The sequence below is a fragment of the Rhipicephalus sanguineus genome, chromosome 1 (assembly GCF_013339695.2).
Source record: "Rhipicephalus sanguineus isolate Rsan-2018 chromosome 1, BIME_Rsan_1.4, whole genome shotgun sequence".
Taxonomy (NCBI): Eukaryota; Metazoa; Arthropoda; class Arachnida; order Ixodida; family Ixodidae; genus Rhipicephalus; species Rhipicephalus sanguineus.
The window spans coordinates 203156518-203183313 of record NC_051176.1 but is presented as its reverse complement, the minus strand read 5'-3'; the positions used below and the strand labels follow the sequence as shown (position 1 = coordinate 203183313).

The following is a 26796-nucleotide window of genomic DNA, read 5'->3' as shown; positions in this document are numbered from 1 at the left end:
AAACGGGTATGAAATCGGGTAGTCGAAGGGAATACGACCAATCCAAATTCGGGCTAAATATACCGACACCTGACTTTTCGTCACACTGTGATGCATCTGTAGCAATAATAACGCTAGTTCTAATGCTCTGCAGGTGTTCTTGTAGTAAACCGTCTAAAGTATGATGGGGGAGTAATTTTGCATTATTAGGAAAAATATCATCAAATTGAATATCAATAGGGTCCGAATTATCACGAGTCGGGGTTATATCGCAGATACGTACATTCAAAGGGTCCAGTAAACGTTGTACAAATATAATTTGTGGTGTGTGAAACCGCGGCCATCTATCCCCAAAAAATAATTCCGGATTGGAAATAAAAGCTGTTTCTGATTGTCGTAGTGGTGACTCGTAAATTCTTAAGAATGTCTGAACAGTCAGAAGGCGAAAGCGGCATGGAAGGGAAGGAACCCTCGATTCTAAATACAAAACATGGTTAGAAGCCGTTTTAGGGAGGCCGAGGCATAAGCGTAGCGCCTCTCTTTCCAAAAGAATTAGCGGCCGTATCTTGTAAGCTGGAGCACCAGAGAATAGTACGCAACCAAATTCCAAAATAGGGCGAACGTACATGCGATAAATCATTATTAGTGTGTCTCTTCTCATACCTGTGCGGTAGTTGCTAAGCCTACGCAACATGCCAACAGCACGCGCACCTTTTCCAGCAGTATATTCGATGTGGGGTCGCCAGTTAAGGAATGGATCATAAATTACCCCAAGGTACTTAATAGACTCCACCTGTTGTATGTCCTCATAATGATAACTCAGTGAGATGTGCACAGGGAATTGCAGTGGAAAAACAAGAAGGGCACATTTACTCGGATTAAGCAGAAAGTGATTGTGATCGAGCCAGTTCTCCAGGGTATTAAGGTAATTCTGCATCCGTTCATATAATGTCTGGATATTATCTGCCATTGCAAAGAAAGCGATATCGTCAGCATACACATACGTTGTTATTTCCTCGTGTCGTGGAATGGTGCTCATTAGTATATTAAATAGCACCGGGGAAAGCACTGAGCCTTGCGGTACTCCTCTCGTTTGTGTGTGAGTATTCGATGAAAAGCCGCGTTTGAAACAATAAAATTTTCTGTCCATAAGGAATTTCCTAATCCACGCTACTATGTATGCCGGAAAATTGAGATATTCCAATCGATCTAATAAAATACCATGTTCTACAGTATCATATGCTTTAGCGATGTCTAAAGTAACTAAAGCCGCATATTGATTACGTAGTCTTGCTAAGTGTATACGACTTTCTAAATCAACATGAGCATTCCAAATTGAACAACCAGCCCTGAATCCAATTTGACAGGGGCTTAGAATGGATCTCTCGTCAATAAAACCATTGATTCGAGTATGGATAATTCTCTCAATCAATTTCACTAGATTTGATGTCAAGGCGATTGGCCTTATGTTATCCAAAATATACCCTCCATCTTGTTTCTTAAGCAACAATATAATTTTAGCAACTTTCCATTCTAACGGTATCCATGCGTTCTTTAAGGAATAATTCACAAGTTCTAAAAGAACGTTAGGCGATTCCTGAAGTAACACTTTTAACATTGAGTTCGTAATTCCATCTGGTCCATGAGCTGTGTTCGGTAAACATAGTACATTCTGACTCAATTCATATAAAGAAATTTCCGGAAATTCAAGCGAAGATACCGACATGTCGCGGATAGCCGACAGATTAGTAGTAAATCGACGTTCTAAACCTTTGGCTATCTCTTCCAGTGAGGTGTTCATTTCTTGCGGAGTCAAGATACATGATTCTAATGTTAAAGGCGTTGGTAGTACTTTTCTTGTCCGAAGATATGCGAACAAAGCACGCTTATTTTTTTATTTGGAAAGGTAATCGTAATGTCTACTGTCATATTCTTCTTTCGCGCGGTTAACAGTGCGCTTAAATACGCCAGCAAGAAACTGATAGTCTTTCCAATTTGTTGGGCATTGATTATGGAGCAGCTTTTTCCAGGCAGCTTTTCGCCTTCTGTAATCACGCGTACATTCATCATTCCACCAACGAGAAGAGGATCGTTTACTCGATGGGATAACGAACTCTGATTTCTTCCGAGATCCGTCTAGTATTGAGCCAATCTTAGACACAATTTCCTGACTACTGGCATTATGAAGTTTTGAAAGGGCCGAACGCAGACAGCTTTGAAATTTCTTATGATTGACATATATGCGTTCTGGCTGATCTAAAGTTATTATTGGACAAGTAATATCAAAAACTACAGGAAGGTGATCACTGTTAGTGGCAGAATCAACCACGGACCATGACAAAACATTAATTGCATTTGTGCAAAACGTTAAATCTAACACTGAGCGAGCCTGACCTCGAACAAAAGTTACCTGCCCTTTATTCATACACGAGAGATTTTTGTCAATAGTCCACTCCCACAGTCGCCTCCCACATAAATCTGTTCTTAGCCCCCAAGACAAATGATGTGAATTAAAGTCTCCTGTGAGTACAATTTCCTTTCTACAGGCTGTCAAAACGCTGTCAAGGTGGCGCGTACTTTGCACACCGGTGGGGAAATAGCAGTTTATGATCGAAAAAGGGTGGTAACCTGGAAGACACAAATCTAATGCTATAATTTCACATTCAGAGTCCAACATTCTGAAAGAAATTTTCGCCCTATGACATATTTTACTTGATACAAGAATCATTAAACCACCACCACGTGTTTGGCGATCTAATCGAAAAGAACGAAACCCTTGAAGATAGAAATTTTTATCCGGTGTAAGCCAAGTTTCTTGGAGAATTACAATATCAGGATTAATTTGGGTACAAAGGTAATTTAAGTCGGTTGAGGCTGAGAATATAGATCGGCAGTTCCACTGAAGTACCCTCAACTGGCCAATGGTGTTGGGTGCACCGCAGAGGCACTTGCCCCTTCCTTGCTGTTATCTTTGCTCGTATGCGACGATTCACTCTTTTTAGTTTTTGACTTTAGAGCGGCAGAAATAGGAGATCTGGTACGTTTATGAGCTCGAACTTCAATTTCCATATCTGTGGCATCACTTGTGCTTGGCTGAGGCGTGTAACAGTCTGATTGCACTTGTGATACAGACTGCTTAGCCTTATCTACAGGTGTAGAAAGTTTGTCCAGCACTAGGCTATGTAGTTCAGTGGTGTCAATGGTGATAGTTGATTGAGGTGCTGGAGGAACCTGGCTTCCTTGCGTCATCTGATTTGAAATGATTTGGGTCAAACATTCAGATAGGTTGGATATTAGCTTATCCATAGCCTTAGTCATTGCCTTCTCCACAGCAGACTCAATTGCCTGTGATAGGTTGGAATCTAGGCTTGAAATGTGGCGTGCTGCAACACCAGAATATCCGAAGGCCCTGTCTTTAACCATGTCAATAGCTTCCCTTCGCGAACAGCGGCGGCGGTCAATGATTTCTAGCACGCGTACTTCCTGAACACGAGCAGAGCAGTCGGAGTAGTCGGCAGAGTGACTCCCGCCACAGAGACAACACTTTTCTGATGTTGCGGAGCATTCGCTTGAAGAATGGCTCTCTCCGCAGGCGCGGCAACGAATGTTTGATTTGCATCCTCCTGCACTGTGGCCGAACCTCCAGCAGTTTTTGCATTGAATTGGACGAGAAGCGAGGGGCTCTACGCGAAAGATGAGAGGCCATAGCTTTATTTCTGACGGGCATGTTGTGCCCACAAATGTCGCAATGACAGATTCAGTAGGGATCCTCTCGTTGTTAACAACGCGACTGCATCGGTACACGGAAATGACGCCTGCTCCAGAAAGCCTGTCTAGGGTCTCAGCTGGACTTAACTTGGAGTCGACGCCCCGTACGAGGCCCTTGGTACACGCAAGGTGAGGCGGAATGAAAGCACTCACCGGGGTTGAAGCAAACGAGGTACACTTAAGCAGATCCTGCACACAGGTCTGGTCCGGTGACCTACACACTATGCCTCCTCGTCCGAATTGACGCACATCGGTGATGGTCTGGAAATGGTTTGACGTGGCTTTAAGTTCCTTCTGGACAGCCTGGGGATTAGTGAGCCTGATGAAGCCTCCGTTTGTAGGCACCAGTGCAACAGGAATGCTGCTGACACCACTGCGGAAAAATGAATCTAGCGGTAATTCATTAGACGGTAGTGACGCTGACCAGGCGGATCGCGCCTGACCAGGTGAACTTGTCGACATCGGCACCGAAGAATGAGGTAAATTCAAAAGCAGATAAGCGACTAGAGACCAAAAGAAATAAAACCACTCAATACTCAGCCAACACCGCCACAGCAGCTACTTGCGCGTACGCTGTTCCACGCTCGCAGGCCGCCCAAAGCTCGACACTGCAAGTTCTTCTTCGCTTCAAGCCTTGGACTTCAAGCCAATCTTCCCCAGGCCGATTCATCGTTCGAACATCATTTTCATCAATCGTAGCGTCGCTTAATTCCCTGCGGTGCCGCGTGCCTAAAAGAATCTAGTTGTTTTAATTAATCGTCAGTGACCTGCGCCGCGAATGCGCGTTTAAACGTGTAAAATGTTCCTTCTCGACTCAAACTGTTTGTAATGCAGTTTACGCATTCTCGTTATTTATGCAAGGATGATTACAGAAGCATACTTTGTGTATTGAGGTATGTGGACCAGGAGGGACGAAGACGAAGGAGCCGCCGCAGTGGTTTACGGTGCTGGGCTGCTGACCCGAAAGTCGTGGGTTCGATCCCAGCCGTGGCGGTCGCATTTCGGTGGAGGCGAAATGCTATGTACTTATATTTAGGTGAACGTTAAAGACCACAAGATGGTCAAAATTTTCGAAGCCCTCCACTATACGGCGTCCCTCACAATCATATCATGGTTTTGGCACGTAAAGGCCCATATATTATTCTTACCGAGGAGGGAGCGAGCGCATCCCCCCTTGCGCCCCTCCTGTCATACATATTTTGTCGTCTTAATGGTGACTACTGCCGGCATAGCTTTCAGCATCCATTGCAGCGGAAAGTGAACATTTGAATAGGCTATGTTGCGAGACGATTTTAGGCGGTGATTGGTGGTCACTTTTGCTCGAGTGAACACCAATAAATTTTTCTGGACCGTGCCGTCATTTGAACCTTTCAAACGAAAATTGTTGGTGTACTGCATGTTTCGGAGGGTATAATGAAATGCGCTTTTTTCTTCTCTTTTTTTTTCCTCCTCTACACAGAGATGTCTTCTGGCAACCACTCATTCCAGCAGACGGTGACTCGCGTAGATGGGGTAAGTCTTTTGTCGCTTAATTTAATGTTTCGCTCCGTAGACTGTCGATAGATATCAACTTTTCAAAAAAAAAAAAAGAAAAAAAAAACAATTACGGGCCTGTAGCTTCGCCGAGAACTCGCGTCCACACGCTTCGGCGTCAGGAAAAAAGTAAAAATAAAAGCAGGCCGTTGAATGCAGCACTTCTTTCGTTACCTTGTCTTGTGTGTCTTGCGCTGCTACTCGTTTTCTGAACAAACAATTCCGACAGGCGCCTGTGCGCGTGAGTGTGTTGACATATGGCTAGAAAGCGCAAACTATCGCGTGAAATCGGAGCAGCATACAAGCGCGAGTGGCCGTGTACGTATACAGGGTCTTTCAGCTAACACGTGCCAAGCTTTAAAAAGTCCACTTGTGCGTATAGAGAATGAAACCTACTTATGGCATTTTTCGCCGACCTCTTGGGTAACTCAGAGTATCTTGTGTAATAACCATAATTAATTGTTTAACTATTTATAGCGTTATTCTAAACGCCAGATTTTCAGAAATTAAGTTGTGAAGCATATTTACAAATATCAAAGAAACTTTTTTCCTTGACGACAGCTGTTGGTGTTTTAATTTTTCCGGGCTGCCATGCAACTGCGTGAGATTTTAATATAGCACCACGTGACTGGTCCTCTTGCGTGCAGTGATACTACTGCCATCGAACATGTGCTACGGACAAGTGATCGATGCTTCACGCAGACAGAGGGCATGAACAGGCCTTCAGCGACAGAGGTGGAGGAAATGAAATCAGAGGAGTAGCGTTTTCCATTTTCCCGGGAGAGTCAGGAGGGAGGCACGCAAACTAATACGGGCACAAACAGTACTATCGAACGACCGACAGCGGTGTGTGTTCCCGTCCTAATGATGTAGCAACCAACCGATTCGGTGCACTCCTGCACGAAAACTCATTCAGTCATTGTTGGGATCAAAGTTTCGCAAGGTTAACACCAGTGGTGCGCTACATGTTCCGTATATAATGTATAACCTCCAGTGATCAAAGCTGCCTAAGGTTTTTCTACCCATTTGGGGTAGGGCAAGCCAACCAACCCCCCCCCCCCCCAACCTCCCCCTGTAACTGACGCTTAAGTTTGTTCCATTCTCATAACGCACATGTGAAGTTAAGTTATTGAAACAGGCGGTGTATACATTTCCCCGACATTTACTTGATGTGTGCCAAGTATTTCAAGGCGGTGAAGGCGGCTGCACAAAGCCTGTGATATGGCCCATTTTTCAAGTATAACGACGAGCTGTTGCCCTCAGTATTGTAAGCAGCTGTCGCCATCGTTAGGCGTAGAAGGGACCTTCCAGCAAAACGTGATATGCGTGTTTGTCCGCCGCACCACACGAACAAAAAACGTTCTAAAAATAGTTTGTGGGCGGCTCCAACACTGAAGCGGCGAAACAAGGTCTCTGCACTCGCAGGGAGTTTTCATATTATTTTCCTAAAGTCATGAGGTAACAGTTAACCAGTCAGTGCTACTTGAAACCCAAAATCCAAAATTCTTGCTTCTAGTTCCTGCTGCATGCGCAAGCTGCGCAATATTTATGCTGATCTTACTGTGCACAGGTTATTAATATTGTGAGCGCTGACTATATAGTTCATCTTCATCTGTACAGAAACCATTGTAATCATCATCTTCGTCTGTCACGCGGGCTGCGCCGCTTTGGACATAGAAATATAGCCTTTCGAATACTGAACTGGGCGTCGTCTCATAAGTGGTGGAGAGTGCTGTGGTTCCCACGTCCTCTTGCTCTACCGGTCACCCCTGGAGCTCCGGTCTGGTCGACGGTTGTGCTCGCAAACGACAGTGATGGCACAAAACAGCGCCTCCGCTGCCGCAACCGCTTCTGCTCAGCCAGTTGGGCCTAACTACACAGTGAGTACGTCGCAACGAGACCCTCCGGTATTTTCCGGCCTTCGCGGTGAAGACGTCGAGGAGTGGCTCGATAATTATGACAGAACCAGTGTTTGTAATTATTGAGACGAGGCCCACAAACTACGCTACGTTCCTTTTTACCTCAGGGAAGTAGCTAAAACCTGGTTCTACAACCATGAAAGTGACTTTCCTGATTGGGCAGCCTTCACGGCACAACTCCGTCAGATATTTGGTACATCTGCAGGACGCTCTGAGGTAGCGAAGCAGAAGCTCGCAACCCGCATCCAAGGGCCCGACGAATCATATACGTCGTATATCGAAGACGTTCTGGCTCTCTGTCGCCGTGCCCAAAGTGACATGACGGAGGCCGATCGCATCCGTCACATACTAAAAGGCGTGAACTCTGTGGCCTTCAATGCCCTCGTCATTCAGAGCCCAAATACAGTTCAGGACATAATCACCACATGCCAACGCCTGGACGTGCTCTATTCCATGCGCCTTCCACACGCCTCCTCTGACGCTCGTTTTGCTGGAGAACATGAATTGCGAGCCCTGATCCGCACCATTGTCAGAGAGGAACTTCACGGCCTTGTTCCGGGCAACACAACCACTTCGCCTGTCCGCTCTCCTCCTCCCAACCTGCGTGAAATTATCAAGGACGAACTGGCATCGATGACAAGCGTCGCACGTGCCCCGTCTCCTGTACCCTTCCGCATGCCTTCGTACGCAGAAGTTGCATCACGGGCCCCTGCACCAATCTCATCTGCGCCTGCGGACGTTGGGTGCGACCATTTGGCGTCGATGGCAGCACAGGCACCAGTGCAGTCACACTACTCTACCTGGCGTCCTTCGCGCCCTGTCTGTTTCTACTGTGGCATACGGGGCCATATATCCCGTTTCTGCCGCCGCCGTCAGCAGGATGAACGACGTGGCTATTCTGCTTATGAAAGAGACTTTGCCCCAAGATCTGATGCCTACGCTCCAGCACCGTATCCATCCTCCTCACGTCGGTCGCCCTCACCTCCACTGTCCCAAGCCATGCCTCGTCCTTCTCGTTCACCTCGCCGCCGTTCTCCGTCACCATTTCGGCGTACGACATCACCCTTGCGTCCTGCTCCGATCTCTCTGGACAGCCACTCGGAAAACTAGAAGCTGCAGTTTTTGGAGGGGAAACTGCTCGTTGTCGGAACGTCACAACTCCTCCGTCTCGCCCAGCAAATTTACTGCCTGTTTGTGTGGAAGGTGTTTGTGTTGACGCCCTTGTAGACACTGGAGCCGCAATTTCAGTCATTAACCGCGAATTGTGTTTTCGTCTACGGAAAGTGCAAACTCCTTATGTCGGACCCCTGTTATGCGGCGCTAATGACAATCCGATTTGCCCGACCGGACAGTGTACTGCGCGCGTTCTCATCGACGGAGTCCGCCATCATGTACAGCTGGCTGTGCTTTCTTCATGCGCTCATCAGATAATCTTAGGCTGGGACTTCTTATCGGCTTCGTCGGCTGTCATTTCGTGCGGTCAACCTCTCATTCGTATTACGGACACTGAGCTTTCTTCTGCTGCCGATTTTTCACCGCCCAACCTTGTCACAGCTGCGGATTTTCTTCTGCCTTCAGGGCAAGAACGTGTACTCACGATCAGGTCACGAGACATTATAGATGGCGACGCGGTGGTTACACCTTGCCAGCGCTGTATTTCTCGAGGCATCGCCATCGCATCTTGTCTAGTGCGGTTCACACGTGGTTATGCAAGCATCACCGCCTACAACACGACGCCAGAAGCCCTACTGCTGCCAGAGGGGACTACTGTTGCCAGCATTACCGAAGACGCACCGGTATGTGTCGTTACTGTTTCAACTGACTCGTCATTTCCACAGTGTACGCCCGCGGAAGGTTCATCGCGTGCTCTAAAGGCCACTTTGAGTACAGATCTCAATCCGACCCAGACTGATGCCTTGCTGACCATATTAATGAAACACAACGCTTGCTTTGACGTTTGTTCCGATGGCCTGGGTCAAACAACAGTGGCCGCTCATCGCATCGACACAGACGGATCTCGTGTCATTCGTCGCCGCCCTTACCGTGTATCAGCTTCTGAACGCAAAGTTATAGAAGAACAAGTCAACGATATGCTCGCACGCAACATTATCAGGCCTTCGGCAAGCCCGTGGTCTTCTCCTGTTGTGCTCGTTAAAAAAAAGGATGGCTCGGTGCGATTTTGCGTTGATTATAGAGCGCTGAACAATATTACTCGTAAGGACGTCTATCCTATGCCTCGGATCGACGACGCTCTTGATACTTTACAAGGTGCCGAGTACTTTTCGAGCCTCGACTTGCGCTCTGGTTATTGGCAGATCCCGATGCACGAGTCCGATGAAGAGAAGACTGCATTTGCCACACCTGATGGACTCTTTGAATTCAACGTAATGCCTTTTGGCCTCTGCAATGCCCCAGCCACATTCGAACGAATGATAGATACGGTACTGCGTGGATTAAAATGGAAGACCTGCCTTTGCTACCTGGACGACATCGTCATCTTTTCGTCCAGCTTCTCACAGCACCTGGAACGGCTAGACGAAGTTCTGACCTGTCTAGCTAAGGCCGGTCTCCAGCTAAACACTAAGAAGTGTCGGTTTGCCAGCCGCAGCATCAAGGTATTAGGTCACGTTGTCAGCAGACATGGCATTGAGCCCGATCCCGACAAGGTTGCTGCAGTACTGCACTTTCCTACACCAACCACACCTAAAGACCTTCGCAGCTTCCTCGGCTTAGCGTCGTACTTCCGCCGCTTTGTGCGTGATTTCGCCACTATTGCAGCTCCTTTGCACAAGCTTTTGACCGCGAGCGCAACTTTTGTCTGGTCGGATGAATGCGCAGCCGCTTTTCACACTCTCAAGCGATGCCTCACATCGCGGCCAGTGCTTCGGCATTTCGACCCTGCAGCGTCCACTGTCCTACACACTGACGCAAGTGGACATGGCATCGGTGCCGTCCTGCTGCAGCGGAACCACGCTTCCGAAGAACAAGTCGTGGCCTACGCGAGCCGCACTCTTTCTCCTGCTGAGCGAAATTACAGCATCACCGAACAAGAATGCCTCGCCGTCGTGTGGTCCGTACAAAAGTTTCGCCCTTATTTATACGGCCGGCATTTCACAATCGTCACTGACCATCATGCTCTGTGTTGGTTATCGTCTCTCAAGAATTTGTCGGGACGCCTTGGCCGTTGGGTACTGCGTTTGCAAGAGTATGACTACAGTGTCACATATAGATCGGGTCGGCAACACCAAGATGCTGACGCTTTGTCGCGGTGCCCGCTCTCGCCAAGCGCCCAAGTGTCGCCTTCAATCTGTTCATCACCGACCAGCCAAGTGACCAAGCAGACGGCCGGTAGTCCGAAAGAGTCCGTGGCCTCAGTGGACATTCTTTCATCCACAGATCTCACCTCGCTCCAACATGCAGATCCATACTGCCGCACAATCATCGATCGGCTTACTGGCTTATCCCGTGCCCCCAACAGCCGCTTAAGACGACAGCTTGAACGTTTTAAACTTCGAGATGGAACGTTATGTAGGCACATTTACCACCCTCTCGGTAACCAATGGGTTCCAGTCGTCCCTCGTTCACTTCGTCTCCAGGTTTTACAAGCCCTGCACGACGACCCGACAGCTGGCCACTTGGGTTTTCACAAGACTTACGAGCGCATCAAAACTCGGTGCTTTTGGCCTGGCCTCTCAACAAGTGTGGCGAAGTACGTCGGTTCCTGCGCGTCATGCCAACACCGAAAACGTACCACATCTCTTCCCGCAGGCCCTTTACAACCTCTGCCGTGCCCGTCCGCTCCCTTTGAATTCGTGGGCATCGACTTATACGGACCCCTCCCGCTTACGCCAGCCGGACACCGCTGGATTGTTACTGCCGTGGACCACCTAACTCGCCTACGCGGAGACGGCAGCTCTTCCCTCTGGTGCTACCTCGGAAGTAGCCGATTTTGTCCTGCGCGCCATTATTTTGCGCCACGGTGCACCTCGTGTTCTCCTTAGTGACCGTGGCAAGACATTTCTTTCCCATGTTCTTGCTGAAGTCCTCCAGTCCTCTAACACCGTACATAAGACCACATCAGCATATCATCCGCAAACAAATGGTCTTACAGAGCGTTTTCACCGAACTTTGTCCGACATGATATCCATGTATGTTCAGCCAGATCACAAAAACTGGGACACTGTACTCCCCTTTCGTCACGTTTGCATATAATACTGCCATACAACGCACGACGAATTACAGCCCGTTTTTCCTCGTGTTTGGCCGTGAACCGACTTTTGTTCTGGACACCACATTTTTATCCACGCCCTCTGTTCCATCTTCGTCCCTTCCAGAAGAGTTCGCTGCTCGCGTCGCCCGCTGCCGTGAAATTGCCCGCGCCAACACTGCTACCATTCAGGACAAGAGGAAAGTCCGTTTGGACGCGAAACGTCGAGTTGTTTCGTTCCGTCCAGGCGACGAAGTCCTCCTGTGGACACCTGTTCGTACCCCTGGGCTCTGTGAAAAATTTCTTCATAGATATCTCGGTCCATACACCGTGCTGGAAAGGACATCTGCCGTGAACTATCGCGTCGCTCCAGCCAGCGCGGCTACTGATCGTCGTCGCCGCAGCACCGAGATCGCTCATGTCTCTCGCCTGAAACCATATATTCGGCGTTCCTACCCTTAACCTGCTGCCCGCTTTCGCGAAGGGGGAAAATAGTGTGAGCGCTGACTATATAGTTCATCTTCATCTGTACAGAAACCATTGTAATCATCATCTTCGTCTGTCACGCGGGCTGCGCCGCTTTGGACATAGAAATATAGCCTTTCGAATACTGAACTGGGCGTCGTCTCATAATATTATTATTAATTAAATTAATAACAATTATTACTTGACCAACGATATGCGAACGTAATGATGTGCATAATATACCTTATCGTCTCGTTTGGTTACGTGCTGCGATTTCGCACTCACTGAGGTAAAATGCCGCATTTCCCGCTTTTCATTGAAAAAGACATTGAATCATCAACGCGACAATTTTTTTCAGTATTATTGCATCGTAAAAACCGCTATGATTGATACTTTCACTGCGAGCATATAGTGGGCTTCTCGGCGCTACCGAACGGGTCACAGCATGGAAATTAGTCGTCGTGCTGCTATGGTTGAGCATAGGCGTGCGCAGAGGGGAAGGGGGGGAGGGGGCAAGCCCCCCCCCCCCCCCCTAATTTCCTAAGAAGAGGTGGGCGCAAAGTCTGCCCCATACATTGATTTACTAGGGGGGGGGGGGCGCCGCGATGAACCTTCGCCCCCTCCCCCCCTTGCGAAGGGGAACCCTGCGGACGCCTATGTTTTTGAGCCAGTTGAGCACGGCCAAAAACGCCTGTTTCCATATTCTAAATAATGCGAATCAAATATTGTATTTTCTTTAAGCCGATCGTCTCAAGCTTATCTGTCTGTTTTGTGTTAACAGGGCGTGGTGACCACCACCACCACTAGGACTCAGCGCATCGTGCAGGTGTCCGAGACATCGTCGGGTTACCCGAGCGACATCTTCGAGACGGGCCAAGTGAAAAGGACCGTGGTGACGCGCACGATCAAAAAGAACGCGGACGGCACTGAGGAGGTGATCGAGGACATTGTCTCCGACGACGGCGGCCCTCAAGTTCACGAAAAGTCTAAGAAAGGTATCTTCGGTTTCCTGAGCGGCAAGAAGGACAAGAGCAGGACAACTGTCGAAGAGACTCCAAAAGATCGACAGGCGGTGGTCAAGCCCATCGGCGAACGGAAGGCACCAGCCAAGCCCCTCAGTGATAAGGAATTCCGCCAAGACTGCCTTAAGTGGCATAATCATTACAGGGCCATCCATGGTGTCTCGCCGCTCAAACACAGTGATGAGGTAAGGCTACCCACCGCGGAGACCGTGAGCCTTGCATGGCCCTGAAATGTTATGCCGTATATGCGTGCCCAGAGGCGTTGGGGGGAAGACGTGGAAGAAAGGGGGGGGGGGGGGGGGCTTCCGTGCACGCGCCTATGAGTGCGCGTAATCGCAAGATTCGGAAGCTCGTTCAAGCGATCAACATCACGTAGCGTCCCTTCCCGCTGCCGGCGTTGTCATAACTCAAATGTTGTGACAGCGAGTATTCGTGTTCGTATAGCGTAAGGTATGTTCATGCTTGCCTTTTCGGGCGTGACACATCGGTGCTTGTTAACATATGTGCTTGTTAACTTAATTAAAAATTGGTGAACGTTTGCTGCAATCTGTACGGCGGATAAAAACTACGAATGTTCGTGCCATTGTGCATACCCTGATATGGCGCTGAAAAATGCTGCACATCTTTCGAGAGGAACAATGTCTGTTTCTTGTTTTGTTTTTTTCTAGTCGATAGCTGCAATAACAGGTCATTTTGTCGTCGTTGCAATTTGCATACACCTGCGGCGGTCGCATTGCGATGGAGGCTAAATGCTACAGCACCGTGTACCCCGCGATGAACACCAGATCTATGGTTAAAATGTCCGTAGCCCTCCACTACGGCGTGCCTCATAATCATACTATGCTTTTGTCATTTAAAAAGTCGGACGTTATTATTATTAACTTGCATATACATGCATGCATCGGTAGGCAAATAAAATGAGTAATGTTTCAGATTTTCGCAAAACAGACGCCGAATGCCGCGCTGCTCTCCATCCGGGATTCGTGCGATCGGATTCCGAAACCATTGCGTCTGCTGCGTTGTTCGGTTGCTTGCATGCTGCTTGTCCAGCATCAACGTCTTCACAGCAACACTGCAAAAAGCAATATAGGTACAGTGCTGCAATCCTGCTTGGTTTGTTGCGGTCATTTCATTATATCGCGGGAATCACGTCGTTTCCGAAAAGAGAGAAATTCTTTCTCTCTCTTTCGTTGATCTTCTCTCTTTTTTCTCTTTCTGCATTTCTTTCTCTATTTATCTGTTTCATCCTTCTATTCTTCGTCCTATTTCTCATGCTTTACTCTCTCCCCTCCTCCTCACCATCACATATCTCCTCCTTACGGTCATTTCTCTTCCCCATCCCCTTGCTACACTATACTATACAAGGCTATGCTATGCTCTGCTAGCGTGCCTGGATAGCCGAATGGTTAGGACGCTCGCCTTCGGAGCGAGGGTACGCGGGTGCGAATCGCTCCTCGTGAATTTTTTTTCATCAAGAGTTTCTCTCTTCATTTTCGACCAGCTTACAGCGCAATAAAAAGACGAGGACGCAGACAAGGATGTGACAAAGAGTTTCTCTCTTTCTCTATATCTTTCTTCCTTTCTGCGTCTTGTTTCTTTCTCTTTTTTTTTTTCTCTCTCTCTCTCTCTGTACTCGTTCTCTCACCCATCTGGGTTATAACAGGCAACGCCGGAGAAACCGGCGCACGTGTTCTGGGAGCGAGGAAGAAGAGAACGTAGAGAGCGCGTGCCGGTTCATGGTTATGATAGTTTTGGGTCACGACAGACATTTTACGCCGAGCTAGAACAGCTTCGCTGTGAGAAATATGATCATTTTGCGTTTCAGTGTGAACCACAAATAAGCACAAACAAGCGTGATGTATGGGGCTGACTTTGCGCCCCCCCCTGCCTCCCTCCTCCCCCCCCCCCCCTTTTCGCACGCCTATGCCCCCCGCCGGCATCATACCAAATTTCTCTCTAGAACGGTATTGTTGGATTACACTGCTGGAATGGACCGTGCATGAATTAACTTTCAAATTATGATCACAAGAACGACAGACTTTTTGTGAACCTCCTCCAATGCACAATGCACCCTCCTTCCTCCTTGGCGAAGCCGTCTAGATCGCCACCCCCAAGTGGCCACCCCCGGGCAAACGGGAAATCTATGCCTCCGAGACCCGCACCGTGATTAGCGCATATGCGAGTGACAGTTCGTGTTTTGGCGGTATCAAATATTCGATTATTAGGAAAAGCGTACCGTGATTTTACTATAACATAGGAACGTTCTTCAGTATGTTTTTCTTGTCTTTCTTCACATTGTCGGTAAACCTCTGTATGTTTGTTCGTGCGTGTGATATATATATATATATATATATATATATAATATACATATATGCGCGCGCGCGTCTTTGTGTGTGTGTGTGTGTTTGTGTGTGTGTTACAGTTGTCACTAACCCGATTTAACGAAGTTTTCCCGGAAAAAATTCAGTGAAAAAGCGGTGATTTCCTCCTAATTTTGATCGAGACGAGTTTTTCTTCGAGCGTGCGCTCTAACGCTATCACTTTAAAACATCTAGTCGCCCTAGTCATGGCCCTAGCTTTAATGTGACGAGGATGCACGCAGCGCCCATGCACGGAACAACGGATTACGTACCGGATGGTGATAGATGCGGCGGTGGTTGCTTTTGTTATTTCATGGTTTATGCGACAGATAGCACTGATCGCTTTCTCGCATCTTTCTCGCTCGGCCTGCTCGCACTATCACTGCATTTATTCTCCTCGTCATCGCATATCGGTAGTCTGTCATAGCTTATTGATCTTATTAACATTAAATATGTCGCCGCGTTATTAATGGTTCCAATTTCGCGGTGCTTGGGGAACATTGAGTGCATCAAATTGCTCATTTCGACGGCGGCTTACAATATTCCGTTATAATTAGTGCGCTCCTCCCCTTCTCACCCGACACCTGGAGTAGTAAGCCAGGCGTTAAACCAGGCTAACATCTCCGGGAATTTCATTAAAGCTTATCTATCGATCCGATGCGAAACGAAAACCGAAACTGTGTTGCCTTTTCAGTATCATAGCCATTGTCATCATAAGACGGCCATGACGTCATAAGAGGAGCGAGCATGGAGCGAGTTCAAGCATCAACAGCATACTGCTCTCAGTATGATTACGAATGCACTTTCAAACGAGTTGTTTTACTTGTCCAGCTAGCAGCAACAAGTCGCGTCATGCGTTTTCAGCGTTCCGGACTTCAGTACGACTGCGCAACGATCCAGTTTGCGATGTCCTGTGATAGGAAAAGAGTGGGGAAGAGAAATTTGTCTAGTGTAGTAACTGCCTGGGGCGTAGCGAAAAAATTTTTTCAGGGGGTGAATCTGACCACTGTTTATGTATGTTCGTGCGTGTGTTTTTTGTGTGCGCGCAGGAAAATTTCGAGGGGGGTGGGGGAGGGAATTCTCTTTGTCGAGCGGCATATCTTGGCTCTTCCCCTTGCGTGCGACGCTTGGCAGCAGCCTCTTCGGCTCAACGTCTCCGAGCATATTCCAGCTTCTTTATACGCGGCTTCTTCTTCTGGAGTTCGAGCTCTACCCATGGCGAAGCAAAGGCGCAGCACATGCTCTCGACATGACAACTGCCGGTGTAGCGCCATTTAGCGCGGCGGAACCAGGCGGAACAGGGGCGTAGCCAGAAATTTTTTTCGGGGGGGGGTTCAACCATACTTTATGTATGTTCGTGCGTGCGTTTGTATGTGTGCGTGCCTATATACGCAAGCAAAACTGAAAAATTTCGGGGGGGGGGGGGGTTGAACCCCCCCCCCCCCCTTGGCTACGCCCCTGAGGCGGAACGGTCGTGCGCAGTGACTAGGCAGGTGGGCGGACCTTGGCGAAGGTCGCGGGCGATGCGCAGTTGGCCTGGTTGCCATGGCGATGCTAGGTGACGTCATAGCTAGGCGAGGTTTTCGATCAACGAGCATGGTTTTAGGGATAGCTTCGCCGCTGAAAATTAGTGCAGCTTGCACTACGTCGTGCAAGGCTGGATCACAGTAGAGCCGGTGGGCACCTCGCTGGTCCTGGCTTGGCTGGCTAGGTGCCCTCTAACCTCTCTTTCCCACCCCTTGCCATACTATACTAGACATGGATATGCTTGCTCTCTTTTTTGTTCTAGCTTTTTTTTGTCTTTTTTCTCTCTCTATCTTTTTCTCTGTTTCTTCCCTTTCTTTCTTCCTTTCTCTCTCTCTCTCTCTCTCTGTAATCGTTCTCTTGCCTTCTATCATTTTCTCTTTTTCTTTCTCTCTCTGTACCAGTTCTTCCCTCTTCCGCCCTCACATCTCTCCTCCTCACCCTCAGTTCTCTTCCCCACCCCCTTGCTATACTATACTATACTACACAAGGCTATGCTATGCTCTGCTAGCGTGCCTGGATAAGAGTGGTTATGACACTTGCCTTCGGATTGTGGGTACGCGGGTTCAAATCTCGCCTCACCAAAAAAATTTTTTTCGCCAAGAACTTCTATTTCTTTCTATCGCTCTTTCTCTCTCTCTGTAGTCGTTCTCTCACCCATCAGGGTTATTGCATTCTACGCCGGACAAATCGGTGCACATGTTCTGGCAGCGAAGCAGACGAGGGTGAAGAGAGCGCGTGCCGATTCATGATGATGATAATTTTCTATCTACGACACACGGCAAACCTCGAGCATAACAGCTGTGCTGTAAAATTGATTGTGCGTGCGATTTCTACATAGTTTACGTGCTGTAGTGTCATTTTTATGTTAATTTCTGCTTCGGGCTGATAAAATATGGGTGCATGTTCGATTTAGGGATATGTAAAATTGGAGCAAATACTATCAAATTAGTTGGCAATGTACATTGTTTGGGGTATACAGTTTCTCACTTTTGATACATTTGTTGACTCATCAGAGAGAAAAACCTGCATTCTGGTGTTACAGTTGGAATACACTAGGAGTAATATAACCATCGTTTTTTTCCTTTACAGCTTTGCCGGTTCGCCCAAGAATGGGCTGATACATTAGCCAAGAAGGACACATTTTGCCACCGACCGAACAACAAGTATGGCGAGAACATTTACATGGCCTGGTCATCAGACCCCACCAAGGAGGTGACAGGTGTGCATGCAGTTACTTTATTTTGAAAACAACATGCTTTCCTTTGTGTAACATTAGCTTTTTAACACCCTGCATTTGTTATATAGTACTGTGAAAATTGTGAGAATGTCAAAACTGCTTGTTTAGGAAATAACAGGAACTCTAGTAGAAACACTTTCTTAGAATTTCCATGTGCCTGCCGAAGTTGCTGAATGGGCTTTTCATGGCGAAATTCACCCAAAGGAAATGAACAGATGAAATCATGTGATAAAAGTGGCTATATATCCCAATTTAGGCAGACCATGTCCTGCTTTTGAGAAGCAGTTTTTTTTTATCCTGCTTTGGCTTCTATGGCCCATAAGTCCCTGAAGTGCCACTTGTGTGTTGCTATTAGGGTATTAACATTTCTAGATGTGATGGCACCACCTTCAAAAATACTCTAGAAATATTCGTTATGTAACAGCGCAAAAAGAACAGGAAAACTTTCGAAGGCACACATATGACAGGACACAGCGCTGGCTATCCACTGAAAATTTTTATTCCGGGAACGGGTTTATAAGGGGTAGGCTGAAGCAACGCGCCTGCGCACATTTAAAGGGGTCATGAAGCACCCCTTGGGCTTGTTGAAAAAACACAACCTGTGGAAAGCTGACACGGCTATGAACTACTCTGCAAAATATTACAGTCGTGCGCGCTGCGTAAAGGCCACAAGCGGAGCGCGAAGTTGCCGTTTCCTCAGGCGCCGGTTCTCACTCTCATTGGTGGGCGGGGCATCTGCACGTTGACGTCGCGGAGACATAGCATGCTTATTGGCCGATAGCCTGATGAGATGCGCTACTTGCCACGGAGTGTCGCCACTTGCCCATGCTGCACTCCTCAGTCTGCTAACTTTACATGGTAGCCGCACTCGCGCGTGCGAATCACAGCGGGAGAGCGATCGCGTTTCATGACGTGCGCTGATGTAACTTCTTACCCCCGTGCCATCCCTCCCTGTCTAGCTTCCAGTGCGCTCGTCGGCACGAGAAAAGAGAAAAAGCACTGAGAGCGTACGCCAAACCCCCGTAACTCCGCTGATTCTTGACGGATTCGAGAAATTTTTGCGGCAACCGATTCGGGAGGCAGTAAACTCCGATACTAAGGTCATTAGATCATTACTTGGAAAAGTGGTTCATGACCCCTTTAATCGCGACACACATAATGCAAAAAAATTTATAAAATTAAAAGATTATAACTGAATCCCACGTGTAAGCCCCTTAGTTCATTGGAAGTCTAAAAGTGCAATTTCGCTGTGATGGAGGGTGATAGACGGCTGGCTGATGCTCTTGTCTTCATTCTTTTTTATGTAGAAAGCTTCCGTTGTTTCTCTCGATAGCCATTATTTCCATCGTGTGCACGCAAGACTTTGTCAAAGTGTGTTACCGAACAGGTCAAGAGATTGGAGGAAGCTGGTTACCCCACTTCGTTGGTGCGCACACAAGCTCAAAAGCTACTTAAATGGTCGAAGAAAGGAGAGAAAGATGACATGAAAAAGGATAGTGAGGACGAAAAGTCTAGGAATACCGCTTCTATTCCATATGTTCATGCCCTGTCGTACAGGCTAGAGAAAATGGGAAGCAGGTATGCAACGAAGGTGGTTTTTTCAGCGCAAAACAAGTTGGGTGCAATTTGTGCAAGTATAGAAAGGAGGGCCAAAAGGCCCTCCTTACCAGTCAGCACGCATGACAAGACATGAACGAAGGTTTGTCGACTGTGCATGCGCGGTTGTATACCAGATACCTAGCTCATGTGGACAAGTGTATATATGCCAGGCAGGGCGGTGCCTCAACAAAAGATTAAGTGAGCACAGGTGTAACCTGAAAAGAAGTGCTGCATGCTCCCATTTGGCGGCGCACTGTAGGAATTGTGAAGACAGTGCATGTCAACCCCTTTTTGACCAAGCCACTGTTACATACAAGCACAAAGACACGCTATCGAGAGAAATAATGGAAGCTTTCTACATAAAAAAGAATGAAGACAAGTGCATCAGCCGGCCGTCTATCACCCTCCATTACAGCGAAATTGCACTTTTATACTTCCAATCAACTAAGGGACTTATACGTGGGATTCAGTTATAATCTTTTAAGTTAAAAATATTTTGTGTGTCGTGATTAAGTGTGTGCAGGCGCGCTGGTTCAGCCTACCCCTTATAAACCCGTTTCCGGAATAAAAATTTTCAGCTGATAGTCAGTGCTGTGTCCTGTTGTATGTGTGCCTTCGAAAGCTTTCCTGTTCTTTTCGCGCTGTTACATAATGAATGAATACAAACTAGCCCGGTTTACTGCACTTCTAAAAATAGGCGGCAGAACTGCACCAGGGGCTCCCTAAAATTGCTTGCATTCTTTCGGAAAGCCAACCAATCAGCGCAGGACACCAGGCCCAGGGGGCAGGTGTGGGAAGTTCCTATAGTTGAGCCCTGGTGATTAGAAACCCAGATTGTTGTTGTATTTTTCATAGCTTTGTTTTGTGTGAAAGTCTAAGTTTCTTCCACCACAAGAAGGCTATGGGCAATGTGTCTCTTCTCGTAGTCCACCTGGTGCTACCAAATGAAGTTTCTCGTCATGTGTAAGAAAAAAACATTTTTACTTAAAGGGATGCCCTCAGAAAAACAAGGGTGTGTGGAGAAATCACTGCTCCGGGTAAAATGAAACACTGCTGAAAACGAGGCAGCAGAACTTTCGGTTTATAACTTATAACAGTTCAGAAACAAAACGTGCACTTGCCGTTGCATAATCAGTCAAAATTGTGCTTTTGTCAGCAAAAGCGCAATGCTGACAAATCGCTAGTCAGTGGTTCATTTTTCAAGCTGTTATAACTGCACCCCTCCATCAGTGCTTGCTCATTTTGTTTTTTGATGCAGCTGCAATGAACTTTTCAACGTGTTGACTAATGAGCCATAGCTAAACCAAACCTTGCTGACCATGTTGCCTTACTTTTCACGCATATGTGTTCTAAGCTCATGGAATAATGCTGAGACTCTAGTCAAAAAGTAGTGAAAACATCGAAGACGTTTTTCTTAACATGATCAGAATTTAAAGTAAATTCTAAATCTCATTTTTGTAAACCCCCACCACAGCCTGCTTCGACATCCAAGGAACCTAGTTGCATTTGTTTTGATGTGTCCATTATGCCTGTGCAACACTGCTAAGTGAGAATGTGAGAACGACTTGGTCTGCTATGAATAGATTGCTTTCAATTCTGAATGAAGTGTACTGAAACCCTTTTTTCAACCACGTGTTCATAATATTAGCATTAGTGTTTCTTTTAAGTGTGGCTTTGTGTGCAGCTCACCCTTGTAACCTATCATACATTATACTCACACTCGTAACCTGCCACAGTAACTCTCTGATTATGACATTGAGCTGTTGAGCATAAGGTCATGGGTTTGATCTTGGCTGTGGTGGCCACATTCCTGGGAATGTAGAATGCAGAACCATCTTGTGCACCTTGCTCTAATTGAGTGCAAGGAGAATGTGTGGTCAATAGTAATCCAGAGCCACCCACTATGTGCCTCACAATTATATAGCGGATTTGGCATGTCAAACTGAAATCTTTTTTTCCGCAACCATCCTGGCCCTGGCATAAAGGGCTGCCCTCGAACCAAGAACTGAAATTTCTAGATTTACGGCTGGTTTTTCATAATGATCATGTTTGCTGGAGTTATCACCCAGTGTCAAACCAGTGCTAGACTACAGGTCCGGGCATTCGAAATTAGTCAAGAGGGGCATTGTGAAAGCATGTTTCATGGTAGCCTTGCAAAAATCGTGTGTGCATCTCGTAAGCAAGAGTTTCAAAAGCCAAGAAGTGAAATTCCAGGAATCTGGCTACCCCCAGCAGTTGATGAGTTCAGTGTGCCACACTTTAATCAAAGAAGTCAAGAAGGGGGAAAGGGGACACACAGCGCAAGAAGCCACTTCAAAAAATTGCAGGACGGCTTTCATTCCCTACGTTCACGGGTTGGCACGCAACTTAAAGCATATAGGGAACAGATATAGCGTGGATGTGAAATTCACAGCGAGAAACAAGTTGGCACGCTTGTGCCCTAGAGTTAACAAACCGAAGGAGTTAAGTGTCTGTCCTGTGAAACATCGAAAACAGAACCACTATGTGGAGTGTGTCTTGAAAGTTGTTTATACGATTCCGATTTCATGCGGCAAGGTATACATTAGTCAATCTGGTAGGTGCGTGAATGAACGTCTTATTGAACACCACGCTTCCTTGAAAGCTTCAGCCCATTCGCATCTTGCAATGCATTGCCATAAATGCGGATGTCATCCTGTGTTGCATGAAACCGAGACACTGTTTAGGCATAAGGATCAGGCTACACGTAAAATAGTAGAGGCGTTTCATATTAGAAAAAGGGGCCGTGATTGTGTTGGCCATCCATCCATCACTTTACATGATAAAGAGATTGACTTTCTTGATAAGTAAAGATTGTTAGTGTCATTATGCTGTTATCATTGTCCTGGTTCAGAAGGCAGTTAGGCCTCTTGTTTGACTACGCATGTGTAATTGGTTCTCTCGTGCTTTCAAATGTGATTCTGTTCAATAAAAATTCAGTTGTGAGTTAAGCACCATCCTGTCAAAATCTTAGTTCTTCTGTCCTTGTTTCATGTGCTCTTAAAAAGCTTTTGCTTTAAACATGAATGTTCACCAACTAGCCCATCTCGCCATCTTGTTGCATAAAGGAGAGAGAGTTGGGTGTGGCAGTCTGCTTTGTAATCATGTGCTGCTGAACTTTTTTTGAAATTGCTCCCAAATTGAAAAATAATGTGAGACGCGAGGAGGACATAAGGGACTGGCACAGTTTTGTTTTCTGAGAATTCCTTAAGGCTACTTTCACTAATTATTGTTTCCATCATTTGCCTAAATTAAGAAATCAGAATTCAGTTTTTTCAGGATACCTACTTTGACTAGCCACAGCACAGGGTGAAAGCAATGCCAACAATGCTGCCCTCTTGAACTTTAGGCACGGGCACAAAAAAACAAAAACAAAAAGATTGCAGTAATTCTGAGCCCTTTGTGACTGTATCAGTAAGTTACATATGCTTGAATGCCATACTTGCTGTTTTGCTTGCAGGACAAGAAGCTGTCGATTCATGGTACAGTGAGATCAAGCAGCACCAGTTTGGCTGCGAGCCACGCAGCCTCGGTTCCGGTCATTTCACGCAAGTCATCTGGAAGGCCAGCACGGAGCTGGGCTCGGCCCGTGCACGTACGGCTACCGGCAAGCTGATTGTTGTGGCTAACTACAACCCTGCTGGAAATCTCATCGGCTCCTTTGCCCAGAATGTGCCACCACCCAAGAAGTGAGCGTGGCACCATTGCTGATGAAACATGGCATGTGGTAGCTTTGTGAAAACTGTATATATATACAAGCTTTTTACTGGCGATGTTGGCTATTGGAAAGCCTCTGCATTTCCTAGTTCAGAAGTTTGTTTTACCAAAAAATGCTTCTTGCACAGTATTACCTTCATAATTAGGAAGAGCCTTCTTCGTCAACGCACTATTAGCATTGAGCACAATTGCTCATGGCTGTTGTGGCTACTCAACATTTTTGTCCAAGAATGAAGAGAAAGAGCATAAGCGCTGGAGAAGACCATGCAAACATACATTTACAACAACATATGATATCGCCTGCTGATGTAGCTAGGGCTGCTGAAGCAGTGAAAGACACGTCTTTAGGGCACAAAGATTGACCACAGTTTGTCCAAGCTAGTGTGAAAGTCGCTTAAATGAAGGGAACAAAGTGGGCCACGCCTGTGGCAGCAGATGTAAGTAGGCACTGATATGTTGTAAAGTAAAAGTAACTCGGGCATTTATCTTCAGCCACAGATTTCTAAACTAGGTACTATTTCAAACATGTATATTTTGTGAAATGTATCGTTCACTTGTTCTAGCACATGTAAGCTCTTGAAAAGCTTTTCATATGTGAATTTAGGCACTATTCACATTTGAAATGTTACCTCTGCCCAAGAGACAGCATATACCTTGCAAAGAAAGAATGCAGAGAGAGGTATATGAGACTGGAGCCTATGAGATATCGTTTTACTGCTTTATTTTATTCCACTAAGTAATATACACAAAACTGGAAGTTAATGAGAAGTGATTACTACAAAGGGCTCCAGAGCATTTTTCATTTTTAGGTACAAATTCTGCACCATGCTTCCAAAACGTTACGGCTTCCTCCTGAATGTGTCAGGCTATTCCAGTTTCCTGTGCTCTTTCTGAAACCAAATGCGTTTGTGCCAAATATAGCATTTTAGGAATTTAAGTACTGACATTGAATACAACTAAGCAAGGAATCGTGACCAGTATTACAGCATATTGTAACATAGCTTCATTAAAATCCTAGAAAACACTATTGCCAGTGAATGAAGGCATACCGACAGTTTTTCTTGAACATTCCTATGTGTTGGCATCACTGTTTCATGTGAGTAAATAGCTACATGCAAATTGTAATTGACTGAGCACAGTTCTTTCAGTAATGTGATCTCTGTTTATGAACAGTGCAAAAAGCAGGGAAAATGCAGTGTGTAGTCTCTTATGACACGCACAATGTAGCTGTAATTTAAATTTCAATAATGCCACAAAAATTCCTCAGAAAATCTGGCCGCCCAGCCTCTCTGGTAATGAGTTCCCTGACATGTTTGCCATTGTCTAACAAAGAAACAAGCCCCCCAAACAATTCCCATTGTTGAACACAATTTGGAAAAATGGTTTACTTATTCATATTTGTTGGTATTATGTGACTAATGTCATGGGATGCAAATGTCGGCGTTTATAAATGCATCCCTCCTAATTGCTGCTTAATGCTCACATTTCCTATGGCACTAACATGGTTACACCTATTTTAGCCGCTCAGCATGTTTGACAAAATTAGAGTTTACGGAGTCTGTCGTAAAAGCCACAAAATTGTCAAAACACCCTCTTTGTTCGAGATGAAGTCAGTGGTTCCTGCTAAGGAGTTATTGGTGAACTAGTTGACTGGTCGTAATCACTTCAACGGCAGCACACTTGTTGAGAAATAGACAAATACTAATTAACATAAAGGCTCTGATATGTTTCGCCATTGTTATTGCTTTCATACCAAATACAGGGCCCCTATAAAAAAGCTTTGCATAGCTATCCATGTACTTCAAGCTTCTGCATGTGAAAGGTGGGCTTTCCTTTACGCTCATGATAAACACTGCTGAAGTACTACAGGGCATTTAAAATCCATTAAGATAAAGAGGTGAGATATTTGTGGGCTAGCTGCCTCATAACCACATGATCGTTGTATATTCCTGACTAAAGTGATTGCAAGTATATCTTGCTTGCTTGTAGTACGCAACATTCCTTGCTTAAGCATGCACTATGCCCAATGTACAATATTATGGCTTGCATTTGTGCCTTGGGTCAAAGACCAAAGAGTGATGTATTGTTTTTTTCATGTTTATTGAACAATAAAGTTGTTTTGTTGCGTCTCTTTGGACATGTCTCTGCCGTACATTTAAAGGAAGGATGGCTCTGTGACATTTACATGCCGCAAGAGAGCTGTAAAACAAAGATATCACAGAAGGGTGCAGATGTGTATATTGACTAACAGTGGGCAAACAAGGAAAGCCTCCGCTGAGAGCCAACATTTAAACATGATGACTCACCTTTGTACAGGCAAAAGCTGCTATTATTTGCAGGATCCTTTGCCTCTGCCCCATGGGCAAGGAAGAGTACAGTGAGGGATGGGTAGGTGATGCTCAAAATCGCTAGATGGAGGGGTTTGTTGCGCTTGCAGGTAGGACTGGAGATGGTCTCGGGCAGCTTTTAAACTCATGGCTGTTCTGAAAAAAGAAAATCGTCCCCAAGGTAAGGGGCAAAGAATGCAGATACTTGTAGGACAGAACAATGTAAAGAAAGAAAAGAAAATAATATGGTGAATGGGTAAAAAAAAAAGGCTTGAAGGATTGGCAAGGTGTTAAGCAAAGAGAAAGAAGTGTGGATAAGAACAATGTGTAGCACTGGGAAGTGTGGTCACCCTCTCTCTCGTGCAAATTTTGTTTGCTTAGTGCTGAAATCTTCTAAATTATGTATGAAGTAAGGAGGGGCGAATCGTAAATTTGACGTTCGAAGCGAATAGTGATTTCATAGAATAATTTTGAATCAAAATAGTTCGAATAGTATATATCTCATTATAAAGAAAAATGAGCATTTTTGTCATGACCCAACTAACTTGCATAATATTTTTAAGAATTGGAACTATGCATGTGCGAGTGTCACTTTTTTTGGTTTTAAGTGAAGTGGAAGCAAATTCGAATAGTGGCAGCATTTGAATAGTTAGGACCGAAGTTATAAGCGGTAAAATATGTCAAGTTTTAAAATTGGCTATACTTAGCGCATATAAGCCCTCTTAAAATGGCTAAAAAAAAAAAAGAACGAGGTACAGGTAATATGTATACATTTTAACCTTGAAGTGTGGCTTCACAGCATTGTAGATTTCCCCTGGAAAGGTGGTTTCATGGCCTAACAGCCCCACACTGCAGTGAAACGATCTTTTCAAGGGGTTACATGCACTCAAATATGTCTATTCGTTCATTGCGGATACTTCGAAATTTTGAATAATTTAAATTTGTGTCGAAGCCAGTTCAAATACTATAGTATTCGTTCAAATATTCATTCACCCATCCTTAGTACGAAGCAACAGCAAAAATGTAAACAAACATTTTTACTTCCCAGCTAGCGTGCATTATCCTTTGGAGTTCATTGGCTGCCATTTCATACAACTCGGGTGGTCATTGTTCAAAAT

At 46.0% G+C, this 26796-nt stretch overlaps 1 protein-coding gene across 1 annotated transcript in view; it reads left to right on the top strand.

The window, feature by feature from the left end:
• Window positions 1-25480, top strand: part of LOC119405761 (Golgi-associated plant pathogenesis-related protein 1) — a 61589-nt gene extending 36109 nt beyond the window's left edge. Inside the window, exons 2-5 of the mRNA XM_037672595.2 lie at window positions 5207-5259; window positions 12653-13078; window positions 17870-17999; window positions 23095-25480. Coding sequence (XP_037528523.1) covers window positions 5207-5259; window positions 12653-13078; window positions 17870-17999; window positions 23095-23327 — 842 coding nt within the window. The 3' untranslated portion in view covers window positions 23328-25480. The remainder of the gene's footprint in view (window positions 1-5206; window positions 5260-12652; window positions 13079-17869; window positions 18000-23094) is intronic.
• The last annotated feature ends 1316 nt before the right edge of the window (window positions 25481-26796 follow it).